The sequence below is a fragment of the Ylistrum balloti genome, unplaced genomic scaffold (assembly GCF_031769215.1).
Source record: "Ylistrum balloti isolate Yb309-2 unplaced genomic scaffold, AGI_CSIRO_Ybal_v1 Utg369830, whole genome shotgun sequence".
NCBI classification, from domain to species: domain Eukaryota; kingdom Metazoa; phylum Mollusca; class Bivalvia; order Pectinida; family Pectinidae; genus Ylistrum; species Ylistrum balloti.
The window spans coordinates 1,420,515-1,434,439 of record NW_026781993.1 but is presented as its reverse complement, the minus strand read 5'-3'; the positions used below and the strand labels follow the sequence as shown (position 1 = coordinate 1,434,439).

General features: G+C 38.1%; 1 protein-coding gene across 1 annotated transcript in view; it reads left to right on the top strand.

The window, feature by feature from the left end:
* The window catches only part of LOC132545194 (transient receptor potential cation channel subfamily M member-like 2), a 31,164-nt gene extending 29,918 nt beyond the window's left edge, over positions 1 to 1,246 (top strand). The window contains exon 30 of the mRNA XM_060208870.1: positions 144 to 1,246. Coding sequence (XP_060064853.1) covers positions 144 to 245 — 102 coding nt within the window. The 3' untranslated portion in view covers positions 246 to 1,246. The remainder of the gene's footprint in view (positions 1 to 143) is intronic.
* The last annotated feature ends 12,679 nt before the right edge of the window (positions 1,247 to 13,925 follow it).

The window sequence follows — 13,925 nt, the reverse complement described above, 5'->3', positions numbered from 1 at the left end:
TCAGTAGGGGACATGTTAGCAATGCACGATATGCTTGTTGAGAAAGCAGATTTCTTTGTGGATTTTGATAAACATGTATTGAGAGGTGGAAGATAAATTTTGAATTCAAAGTTATAGTTTTGGTTGCTCTGTTGCATGAACAGAAAGAGAAGAAATGGAAGGAAGCATCTTCCTACACAAAGTTGTATGGTAACCAGGACATGATAGTGAAGGAGGCTGCGCTCTTACATGGAGCTTACTACTAATCAACAAACTTAAGGATTCCTGCCTGTACCCACCTCTTATCATCATAGTCAGGGAAACATTGATGGCCAAAAGACATTCCCACAGACTGGATGAATCTTCAGAGGAACATCTCTAGTCATTGTTATAATCTCTGATGCTCTTTGTTGTTGCTTCTAGTCTCTGTTGTGTAGTGATTAAGCAGCATTGTCCAGGTATAGATATAAGGATGTAACCTACATTTCAGTGACATGAATCTCATTTCCCAAAAGTGTAATAAGGGAGATAACTAGAATAGCTACATTTTCTGTATATTATGATGGTATGTGTTGTTACACACAAATCAACCATGTGTATTTTAAGGTAGTTTATATCCTCAAAGGCGATTACCCATGTACAAATGAGGAATTCAAAACGGAGATAACTTTCACAGATTACCAATATAATTTGCCAAGTTCCAAACTAAACTATATATAGCAAGCAAGGGAGAAAACTCTTAAACTAACTATAATCAGATATATCTTATACTAATTGCATGCATATTTAGGTAGATAATATTCTCGTAAGATACAACTAGTCACCATTTGGAATGGAATTTTTGCTATAACTAAAAGTGTATGTTTTCTGATCTGTCATCTTATTTATACAAGTACTGCTGCAGTGTGTTTCATATAGTTGAATATGTTGTAATTATACGTATGTCACTCATATCATTGCCTTTTCATGCCAGGTAATCCAAAAGCAACAATGTATTTTTTTGTTTTTAAAGTATGGATATATATTTGTGCTTAAATTAAAATATCATTTGATAAGATCGGTGCTTTAGACAAAAAAAATCACGACTGTATATTTTAAGCCTATGATTATCTTTACTTATGTGTAGATCAGTATATGTGTAAATCACACAGTTGTGAATCTCTTCTATTTTTGCATGTAACAGTATGTGTGTTGGATGTTGGCCTCAGTTGCTCACAGCTTGGTTAGAGTTAACCTGTGGAATTGTTGCCACAGAAAAAATGACTTCCAGAGCTTGAATCTCTTGAACATTTTCATTGACCTCTAATTAACCAAGCTCTGAACAGTAAAGGCCTGGTGTACATATGTATTAGTGACAAATTCTAGCCTTATCATCACAGTGTTACCTCTTCACAGATTTATTTTTCAATGAATTATATATTTTTATTTTTCAATCTACATGATGTCCAGTTATGTAACTTCACAAACAAAAAAGTCAATGTTAAGTTTATGTTAAGAAAATAGAATTTTTGCAACATTTAGGACATTTTTACATGTATATGTATTGAAATGCTTTTTATGACTGTCAGAATCCTTTAGATCTGATAACTAGTCAGAACCACTTTTGTCTCTATCAATGCCTATGTTTACTGGCTTACTTTTAAGGATTTTGTATTATTACTGGAAACAATTATTTTATGCAATTAAGATGGTGTTATTGGATCATGCCCTGTATCAACACATTGTCCTTCAGCTTTACAACTGATGTAAATCTGTTTTTGATATAGGGTGCCTATGTTTCCTACATTCATTTGAGGATATGTAAATCTCATTTATTTTAAAAGTGTTGGTGTTGGAATAAAATCCATAGATATTGTTGCAATAGATAATATGGTGACTCCAATGAGATTATACAGCCCATGTTTCAGTTTTATTTATTTATTGAAACGTATATTCACTAGTGTGAAGAATTAAATTAGGACATGCAGTCAGAAGCTGTTGCATCCAAAGATAGTTCCTATCTTAAATTAGTTTCAGTGAAATACTGTGCATATGGGAAATTTAGTTCAGTTTTGTAGTTGGTGACATATTTAGGCTTTAGAAAAGTGTAATTTTCAATTCGAGTCACTAATCTGACTTGTAAACTTCTGGTTTGTGACATCTGTTGCAGTCCTGTAAGACGTTTCAAATAAAGTTACTGTGTTGCCTTTGTCTACATGATGATATACAGGATCACTTCCATTAAATTTCAACAACAGATGTTTGTACTCGTTGACCTTTTATGTACGTTAGTGATGTGGCTGTATGGCGCAGTGGTAACTCATTTGGCTTTCATCTAGAGTACGATTATATTAAGCTTCTTCAAAACCATTGGGCCTAATTTGTTGGAAATTCGAGATGGAACATCATTATTACATAGATATCTGAATTTATGAAATTGTAGGGCTTCGCCCCAGGGGCCTGATGGTTGGGGCTTTAAAGATCTTCAGTTTTATACAGCATTGCCAGGTATCAAGAGATTAACACAATCCCGATGATGTTTAAATAGTACCTTGGGTCTTTCCCCACATTAAGGGACTTTGTTTCTTTGTATCTAAAACAGTTGAGATCCCCAACCTACAACCACATAAACACAATCATGATTTAGGAATTGGCCCTTGGGGTTTTCCCGACCATGTTGGACTTATATTCTAGAGATCTTGAGATCCGCACCCCATAACCATATATAGCATTACTGGGCATAACCATATATAGCATTGCTGTGCATCAACATATAAAAACAATTATGACATAAGATTTTGCCCTGGAGTTTGGCTCCACCACTGGGAGCTTATTTTCTGGGTTATATCTTTGAAACATTTGTATATATATTACTGCTTTATATCAAGGAATTAACACAATTCAGATGTATGAATTAGCACTAGGGCCTTCCCTCACCCCTAGGGAGTTAATTCATGAGTGATCATTTTAAAACAATTTAGATTTCGACCTCAAACCAAGTACACAGTATTTTGTTATTGCACATCAAGAGATAGACACATTGATGACTTGACCTTGGGGACTGGTCCAATCCCTTAGCCGTTGCCAGGTTTAGTTATAACGTTGTAATATTTGAGATCCCTAAACAATAGCAATGTAGTTTACTATTGCTGGGCACAAAAATCCAGGTGATCAATTTATAGCTCTGCCTGAGGTTTTCAGAAATTGTGCTTTTTATATCAGGAAGGATGTTGAGGTTCTATTTGATATTAGATTGATGAAATAGGTCAAAGATATTTTTTTTAACTTTAATTGATGTTGATTGATTGAAGAACTGGTAAGATTTACTTACTGAAAAAGTACTATAATTAACAAATACCATATTAGCAACTGTTTTCTGACTGCATCAGTCTATATCAGTCTTACATATAGACACCCAGACTCAGGACGAAGAAACTAGTATATTCTAGGGTAATATTGCAAAAAGGAAATGTCAGCTATGAATACGTACTTAATAAAGTGCAATCAATCTACAATGATCGTAATAACATTTAAGTGTCATACTTTCATCATGAAAAGTCCTGAAATAAAAATACATGTTGTACTGCAAAAAATATATATGTTTACAATAGTGCTACATTGGATGGGTGCTAACAGACTTGTCAAGGATAATAATCTGAAATAGATTTTATAATTACACATTACTGTGTTTCAAATAGATCAGTGTGTAACACAGAGAGAATACCATTGATTTTGTAATCAATTTAATGAATAATACTTGATGATCTGCCTAAAGTTGAGAATTTTATCTTATTTTAAACTACCCCATCTGGTTAATGAAATACTTAGTTTTAAATCAGATGACGTTAACATAACGACCACTGTTTTGTTGACTTGTCATTCTGTAACTGAATTTGCTTATCCACTTTTTACAGTATTAATAAATAATGGGTGATCCAACACTCCTAATGTAGAAAAATGCGGCAGTGTCTCCGGGCGGATATTTACAGTATTGTGATATCATAACTTTTTGATAAAATGGTCGCTATTTATAAATGTTGATTATGTCTATTTTGAAAACTTTTGGTTGACTGGTTGACAGGCTATTTTCTACACATTTAATGTTTTTTGGTTTTGATGAAGATATCCTGTTGTTTTCAGTACTGGTATATAACATATATTGTAAAATGTCAGGTTTATGAGTTATTATGTATGAGAATTACCAAGTTTATATTTGTTGGTAATTGGTCTTGTCGTGTTTTGTTATTGTCATCATACACAAAGAATGTTAGTCAGCAAGGAGCACTGCCGGGAAATTATTTGTGGAATGAAATATGTTAATTATTATGCCTGTATTGTTCATAATAAATATATTTATATTCATTCTGTTTGTATGTTTTTTATCCTAGGATGCTTGACTGTCAATTTTGTGCAAATGCATTAAATACAGTAATAACTTAGGAAGGGTCCATATATTGGAACCATGTAGTTTTTAGGTCGCCTGAGCTGAAGGCTCATGGTGACCTATTGCCATCATGATTTGTCTGTCGTCGTGCGTCGTGCGCCGAGCATCGTGCGTTGTTAACTTTTCACATATTCGACTTCTTCTCAAGAACCACTGAATTGATTTTGACCAAACTTGGCACAAAGCATCCCCATGGGAAGCCGCTTCAAGTTTGCGAAGAAAAAGGGCATGGCCCCAATAGGAACTGCAGGAGGGGGAAAAAGGGGGTAAAATTAGGTAAATCTTTAAAAATCTTCTTCTCATGAACCAACTGTTAGATTAAATTCATATTTGATATTTAGGGTCCTTATGGCAAGGTTTACAAAGTTTGCGAATGAAAAAAAAATCGGGTCAAAAACGGCCCCACTAGGGGGCGCTCAAAAGGGTCAAAATTTCAACTTTGACCGATTTCAACCAAATTTGGTAGAAAGCATCCCTTAGTGAAGGACATATGAAATTATGTTGAAAAAAGTGATTATGTCCCCTTTGGGGCCCATAAGGGGTGTAAAGGGGCCATATGTAAAAACCTTCTTTAAATGACTTCTTCTCAAGAAAAATTGGATGGATTTTGACCAAACTTGGCACGAAGCATCCCCATGGGAAGCCGTTTCAAATTTGCGAAGAAAAAGGGTGTGGCCCTAATAGGGACTGCAGGAGGGGGAAAAAGGGGGTAAAATTAGGTAAATCTTTAAAAATCTTCTTCTCATGAACCAACAGTCAGATTAAATTCATATTTGATATTTAGGGTCCTTATGGCAAGGTTTACAAAGTTTGCGAATGAAAAAAAATCGGGTCAAAAACGGCCCCACTAGGGGCGCTCAAAAGGGTCAAAATTTCAACTTTGACCAATTTCAACCAAATTTGGTAGAAAGCATCCCTTAGTGAAGGACATATGAAATTATGTTGAAAAAAGTGATTATGTACCCTTTGGGGCCCATAAGGGGTGTAAAAGGGGCCATATGTAAAAACCTTCATTAAATGACTATTTCTCAAGAACCAGTGGATGGATATTGACCAAACTTGGCACAAAGCATCCGCATGGGAAGCCGCTTCTAGTTTGCGAAGAAAAAGGGTGTTGCCCCAATAGGGGCCCCAGGAGAAGGGAAAAGGGGAAACTTGATACAAATGTTCTACACAAGGTCCTGGCAAGTGTTTTAACTTTTTGGGATGATTCAAAATCCAAAATGGCCACCCTGACCTCTGTTTAGCTAAGACATTTTGAACTTCCTCTCAAGAATCATTGGGTGGGTCATGTTCAAACTTGGTACAGATGTTTTACACATGGTCCTGCACAAGTGTTGTTACATTTTTGCAACATTTTAAAATTCCCAGATTATTGACATATATTCCTCAGGTGACCGTTAAGGCCCCTTGGGCCTCTTGTTTGTCATTATAACTGGTAAGATAAACCTAATTAAGGCTATGGTGATTGGCCAGTAGCATATTGGGATACAGATCTATTTGAATGGAGATGAATTTGTTTTTTTTTTTGTCTGATTAAACAATTACAATCACTGATCACAAACACAGCAATAAACCAGTACACCCGTGTAACATAAACACAGCCATCAACCAGTACACACACGTAACATAAACACAGCCATCAACCAGTACACATGTCTAACATAAACACAGCATTCAACCAGTACACACACATAACATAAACACAGCCATCAACCAGTACACACACGTAACATAAACACAGCCATCAACCAGTACACACACGTAACACAAACACAGCAATAAACCAGTACACCCGTGTAACATAAACACAGCCATCAACCAGTACACACACGTAACATAAACACAGCCATCAACCAGTACACATGTCTAACACAAACACAGCCATCAACCAGTACACATGTCTAACACAAACACAGCAATCAACCAGTACACACATGTAACATAAACACAGCCATCAACCAGTACACACACATAACATAAACACAGCCATCAACCAGTACACACACGTAACACAAACACAGCATTCAACCAGTACACACGTCTAACACAAACACAGCATTCAACCAGTACACACACGTAACATAAACACAGCATTCAACCAGCATAACACAAACACAGCCATCAACCAGTACACACACGTAACACAAACACAGCAATCAACCAGTACACACACGTAACATAAACACAGCATTCAACCAGTACACACACGTAACATAAACACAGCCATCAACCAGTACACATGTCTAACACAAACACAGCAATCAACCAGTACACACACGTAACATAAACACAGCCATCAACCAGTACACATGTCTAACACAAACACAGCCATCAACCAGTACACACACGTAACACAAACACAGCAATCAACCAGTACACACACGTAACATAAACACAGCATTCAACCAGTACACACCCGTAACACAGACACAGCAATCAACCAGTACACACACGTAACATAAATACAGCCATCAACCAGTACACATGTCTAACACAAACACAGCAATCAACCAGTACACACACGTAACACAAACACAGCAATCAACCAGTACACACACGTAACATAAACACAGCATTCAACCAGTACACACACGTAACATAAACACAGCCATCAACCAGTACACACACGTAACACAAACACAGCCATCAACCAGTACACACGTCTAACACAAACACAGCAATCAACCAGTACACACACTAACATAAACACAGCCATCAACCAGTACACATGTCTAACACAAACACAGCAATCAACCAGTACACACACGTAACATAAACACAGCATTCAACCAGTACACACACGTAACACAAACACAGCCATCAACCAGTACACATGTCTAACACAAACACAGCAATCAACCAGTACACACACGTAACATAAACACAGCCATCAACTAGTACACATGTCTAACACAAACACAGCCATCAACCAGTACACACGTCTAACATAAACACAGCCATCAACCAGTACACACACATAACACAAACACAGCATTCAACCAGTACACACGTCTAACACAAACACAGCCATCAACCAGTACACACGTCTAACACAAACACAGCATTCAACCAGTACACACACGTAACATAAACACAGCAATCAACCAGTACACATGTCTAACACAAACACAGCAATCAACCAGTACACACGTCTAACATAAACACAGCATTCAACCAGTACACACACATAACATAAACACAGCCATCAACCAGTACACACACGTAACATAAACACAGCCATCAACCAGTACACACACGTAACACAAACACAGCAATAAACCAGTACACCCGTGTAACATAAACACAGCCATCAACCAGTACACACACGTAACATAAACACAGCCATCAACCAGTACACATGTCTAACACAAACACAGCCATCAACCAGTACACATGTCTAACACAAACACAGCAATCAACCAGTACACACATGTAACATAAACACAGCCATCAACCAGTACACACACATAACATAAACACAGCCATCAACCAGTACACACACGTAACACAAACACAGCAATCAACCAGTACACACATGTAACATAAACACAGCCATCAACCAGTACACACACATAACATAAACACAGCCATCAACCAGTACACACACGTAACACAAACACAGCAATCAACCAGTACACACACGTAACACAAACACAGCATTCAACCAGTACACACACGTAACATAAACACAGCATTCAACCAGTACACACACGTAACATAAACACAGCCATCAACCAGTACACATGTCTAACACAAACACAGCAATCAACCAGTACACACACGTAACATAAACACAGCCATCAACCAGTACACATGTCTAACACAAACACAGCCATCAACCAGTACACACACGTAACACAAACACAGCAATCAACCAGTACACACACGTAACATAAACACAGCATTCAACCAGTACACACCCGTAACACAGACACAGCAATCAACCAGTACACACACGTAACATAAATACAGCCATCAACCAGTACACATGTCTAACACAAACACAGCAATCAACCAGTACACACACGTAACACAAACACAGCAATCAACCAGTACACACACGTAACATAAACACAGCATTCAACCAGTACACACACGTAACATAAACACAGCCATCAACCAGTACACACACGTAACACAAACACAGCCATCAACCAGTACACATGTCTAACACAAACACAGCAATCAACCAGTACACACACTAACATAAACACAGCCATCAACCAGTACACATGTCTAACACAAACACAGCCATCAACCAGTACACACGTCTAACACAAACACAGCATTCAACCAGTACACACACGTAACATAAACACAGCAATCAACCAGTACACATGTCTAACACAAACACAGCAATCAACCAGTACACACGTCTAACATAAACACAGCATTCAACCAGTACACACACATAACATAAACACAGCCATCAACCAGTACACACACGTAACATAAACACAGCCATCAACCAGTACACACACGTAACACAAACACAGCAATAAACCAGTACACCCGTGTAACATAAACACAGCCATCAACCAGTACACACACGTAACATAAACACAGCCATCAACCAGTACACATGTCTAACACAAACACAGCCATCAACCAGTACACATGTCTAACACAAACACAGCAATCAACCAGTACACACATGTAACATAAACACAGCCATCAACCAGTACACACACATAACATAAACACAGCCATCAACCAGTACACACACGTAACACAAACACAGCAATCAACCAGTACACACATGTAACATAAACACAGCCATCAACCAGTACACACACATAACATAAACACAGCCATCAACCAGTACACACACGTAACACAAACACAGCAATCAACCAGTACACACACGTAACACAAACACAGCATTCAACCAGTACACACACGTAACATAAACACAGCATTCAACCAGTACACACACGTAACATAAACACAGCCATCAACCAGTACACATGTCTAACACAAACACAGCAATCAACCAGTACACACACGTAACATAAACACAGCCATCAACCAGTACACATGTCTAACACAAACACAGCCATCAACCAGTACACACACGTAACACAAACACAGCAATCAACCAGTACACACACGTAACATAAACACAGCATTCAACCAGTACACACCCGTAACACAGACACAGCAATCAACCAGTACACACACGTAACATAAATACAGCCATCAACCAGTACACATGTCTAACACAAACACAGCAATCAACCAGTACACACACGTAACACAAACACAGCAATCAACCAGTACACACACGGAACAGAAACACAGCATTCAACCAGTACACACACGTAACATAAACACAGCCATCAACCAGTACACACACGTAACACAAACACAGCCATCAACCAGTACACATGTCTAACACAAACACAGCAATCAACCAGTACACACACTAACATAAACACAGCCATCAACCAGTACACATGTCTAACACAAACACAGCAATCAACCAGTACACACACGTAACATAAACACAGCATTCAACCAGTACACACACGTAACACAAACACAGCCATCAACCAGTACACATGTCTAACACAAACACAGCCATCAACCAGTACACACGTCTAACATAAACACAGCCATCAACCAGTACACACACATAACACAAACACAGCATTCAACCAGTACATTCAACCAGTACACACGTCTAACACAAACACAGCATTCAACCAGTACACACACGTAACATAAACACAGCAATCAACCAGTACACATGTCTAACACAAACACAGCAATCAACCAGTACACACGTCTAACATAAACACAGCATTCAACCAGTACACACACATAACATAAACACAGCCATCAACCAGTACACACACGTAACATAAACACAGCCATCAACCAGTACACACACGTAACACAAACACAGCAATAAACCAGTACACCCGTGTAACATAAACACAGCCATCAACCAGTACACACACGTAACATAAACACAGCCATCAACCAGTACACATGTCTAACACAAACACAGCCATCAACCAGTACACATGTCTAACACAAACACAGCAATCAACCAGTACACACATGTAACATAAACACAGCCATCAACCAGTACACACACATAACATAAACACAGCCATCAACCAGTACACACACGTAACACAAACACAGCATTCAACCAGTACACACGTCTAACACAAACACAGCATTCAACCAGTACACACACGTAACATAAACACAGCATTCAACCAGTACACACACGTAACATAAACACAGCATTCAACCAGTACACACACGTAACATAAACACAGCCATCAACCAGTACACATGTCTAACACAAACACAGCAATCAACCAGTACACACACGTAACATAAACACAGCCATCAACCAGTACACATGTCTAACACAAACACAGCCATCAACCAGTACACACACGTAACACAAACACAGCAATCAACCAGTACACACACGTAACATAAACACAGCATTCAACCAGTACACACCCGTAACACAGACACAGCAATCAACCAGTACACACACGTAACATAAATACAGCCATCAACCAGTACACATGTCTAACACAAACACAGCAATCAACCAGTACACACACGTAACACAAACACAGCAATCAACCAGTACACACACGTAACATAAACACAGCATTCAACCAGTACACACACGTAACATAAACACAGCCATCAACCAGTACACACACGTAACACAAACACAGCCATCAACCAGTACACATGTCTAACACAAACACAGCAATCAACCAGTACACACACTAACATAAACACAGCCATCAACCAGTACACACACGTAACATAAACACAGCATTCAACCAGTACACATGTCTAACACAAACACAGCCATCAACCAGTACACATGTCTAACACAAACACAGCAATCAACCAGTACACACACGTAACACAAACACAGCATTCAACCAGTACACACACGTAACATAAACACAGCATTCAACCAGTACACACACGTAACACAAACACAGCCATCAACCAGTACACATGTCTAACACAAACACAGCCATCAACCAGTACACAAGTCTAACACAAACACAGCAATCAACCAGTACACACGTCTAACACAAACACAGCAATCAACCAGTACACACACGTAACATAAACACAGCCATCAACCAGTACACATGTCTAACACAAACACAGCCATCAACCAGTACACACGTCTAACATAAACACAGCCATCAACCAGTACACACACGTAACATAAACACAGCAATCAACCAGTACACACACGTAACACAAACACAGCATTCAACCAGTACACACACGTAACATAAACACAGCATTCAACCAGTACACACACGTAACACAAACACAGCCATCAACCAGTACACATGTCTAACACAAACACAGCCATCAACCAGTACACACGTCTAACACAAACACAGCAATCAACCAGTACACACGTCTAACACAAACACAGCAATCAACCAGTACACACACGTAACATAAACACAGCCATCAACCAGTACACATGTCTAACACAAACACAGCCATCAACCAGTACACACGTCTAACATAAACACAGCCATCAACCAGTACACACACGTAACATAAACACAGCAATCAACCAGTACACACGTCTAACACAAACACAGCAATCAACCAGTACACACGTCTAACACAAACACAGCAATCAACCAGTACACATGCGTAACATAAACACAGCAATCAACCAATACACACGCATAACACAAACACAGCAATATTAAGATGTTTTCATATCGGAATGGCATTAATGATATGCACGTTACTAAAAAAAATTTTTACGAGAGGAAAATAAACAACCGAAGTTGTACCGGTTCTATATTTTACACAACTAATCACAGGAGGTAACTACTTGGGTTAATGATTCATCTTGGTGTGTATTTTGACATACATTTTGACGTTTGATCCACGTCAAATAAAAACGTTTCTGGGGCCTATCTTCTTTTCTACTAATCATGGGTTCATCTTCGAAAGAGGGTGCAATACCTAATGGTGTCGACGTGTTAATTATTGGCGGGATAAACATCTTGTGAAACTGTCTCGTGCTAGACCAGTGGTATAATCTCGTGTCCCAGTCCTTGTGATTTTACTTCCTGTATACACTGTAGATCATATTTCAGTTCATTCTAGTCTATGGACACAGAACTTATCAAAATCAGAATAAAAAATGAGACAATTCAAAAACTAAAATACATACTTTCATGTTTCTATCTCTCAAACACTTGGTCTAATATATTGGTTACAAAGACATCAGGATCTTCACTCGGCCATGTTTATCTGCATTCTTTAAAAGCAGCTGAATATACCGATCGCATGCGAAATTGGTTGTCTTTCATGACGGAAAGCATTATATTACAAAGTATTAGAAAATACACTTAATTACTATTACTCGTATGTGTTAATGCTTCGTGACACATTGCGAAGACACATTTCTACAAGAGAAACAGACCTTTTTTAAATTGGCGTTTTAACACCTCATTCCATTTTTACTTTATTTGTATTACAAATAATCATGACGTAAATTCTGTGGAAGAGTGAAGCACAAAGTAAGCTGTAAGTGGGGATTTCATTCCTTCAATTTAAAATAAAAACTCAGGAGTTTCATTATTTATTACAATCATGGGTCAATGCCAACAGCTGCAGCATTATCAAAGTGAAGTCCAAGTCACACGAGACATTCCCACTGTGAAAAAGACATCGCCATAGGAAACAAACCCCAATGGTGTCGACATTTTGTATATTTTGGCGGAATAAAAGTCTTGAATCAATTTCTTATTTAAGTAAATGTTGTAACTGATCCTGTTAGATAAATAATGCGCTATTGTTGAGAAACATAATTGCATGGTTTGAACATATCGTTGACTTGGTATCTGAAATTAACAATGAAATATATATCATGTCAGTCTATGCGACACCGGCTGCAATAGACATGGAAATGTTTGTTTCAAGGCAAAGCAAACCGTCATGATACATATTTTAATTATTCAGCTGTCTTTAACATAGAAAACTTGAAAATAGGAACAGAATAAAAAGGAAAATGTCATGTGTCGACCGCTCTGAAACTGTTTATGATGCCAAACTCTTTCAAATTCTCTGTTTCTTTCATAATGTCGTGATTTTATCCACTATCAGTAGTAGTTATCATGACCTTTAAGCAATATTAAAACGTTGATTGTCTTGCTTATTCGAGGCAGTATACAAACAGTGTATTTTGCTATTACTTCGTAATGTAATGCATAACGGAAAAGAATCAGACACACGGTTAAATCTCGAGCGATGGTTCCAACCCATGGATGCCTAAATATGGTATTATCACATGGGAGAGGCAAGTGGCCAATCGCTAAAAGGGTTTCATCACTCAATTGACAGTCTTTTTACTGCATTTTTCTGGCCTCACTTAGCCTGGCCAAGATACCAAAAACTTTCAGAATATGGCGGCTGTGGTAGACACATGGCTCGAAGGCAGGAGAAATCTAGAGTTGTTGATAAAACAATTTGACTTGAGGAG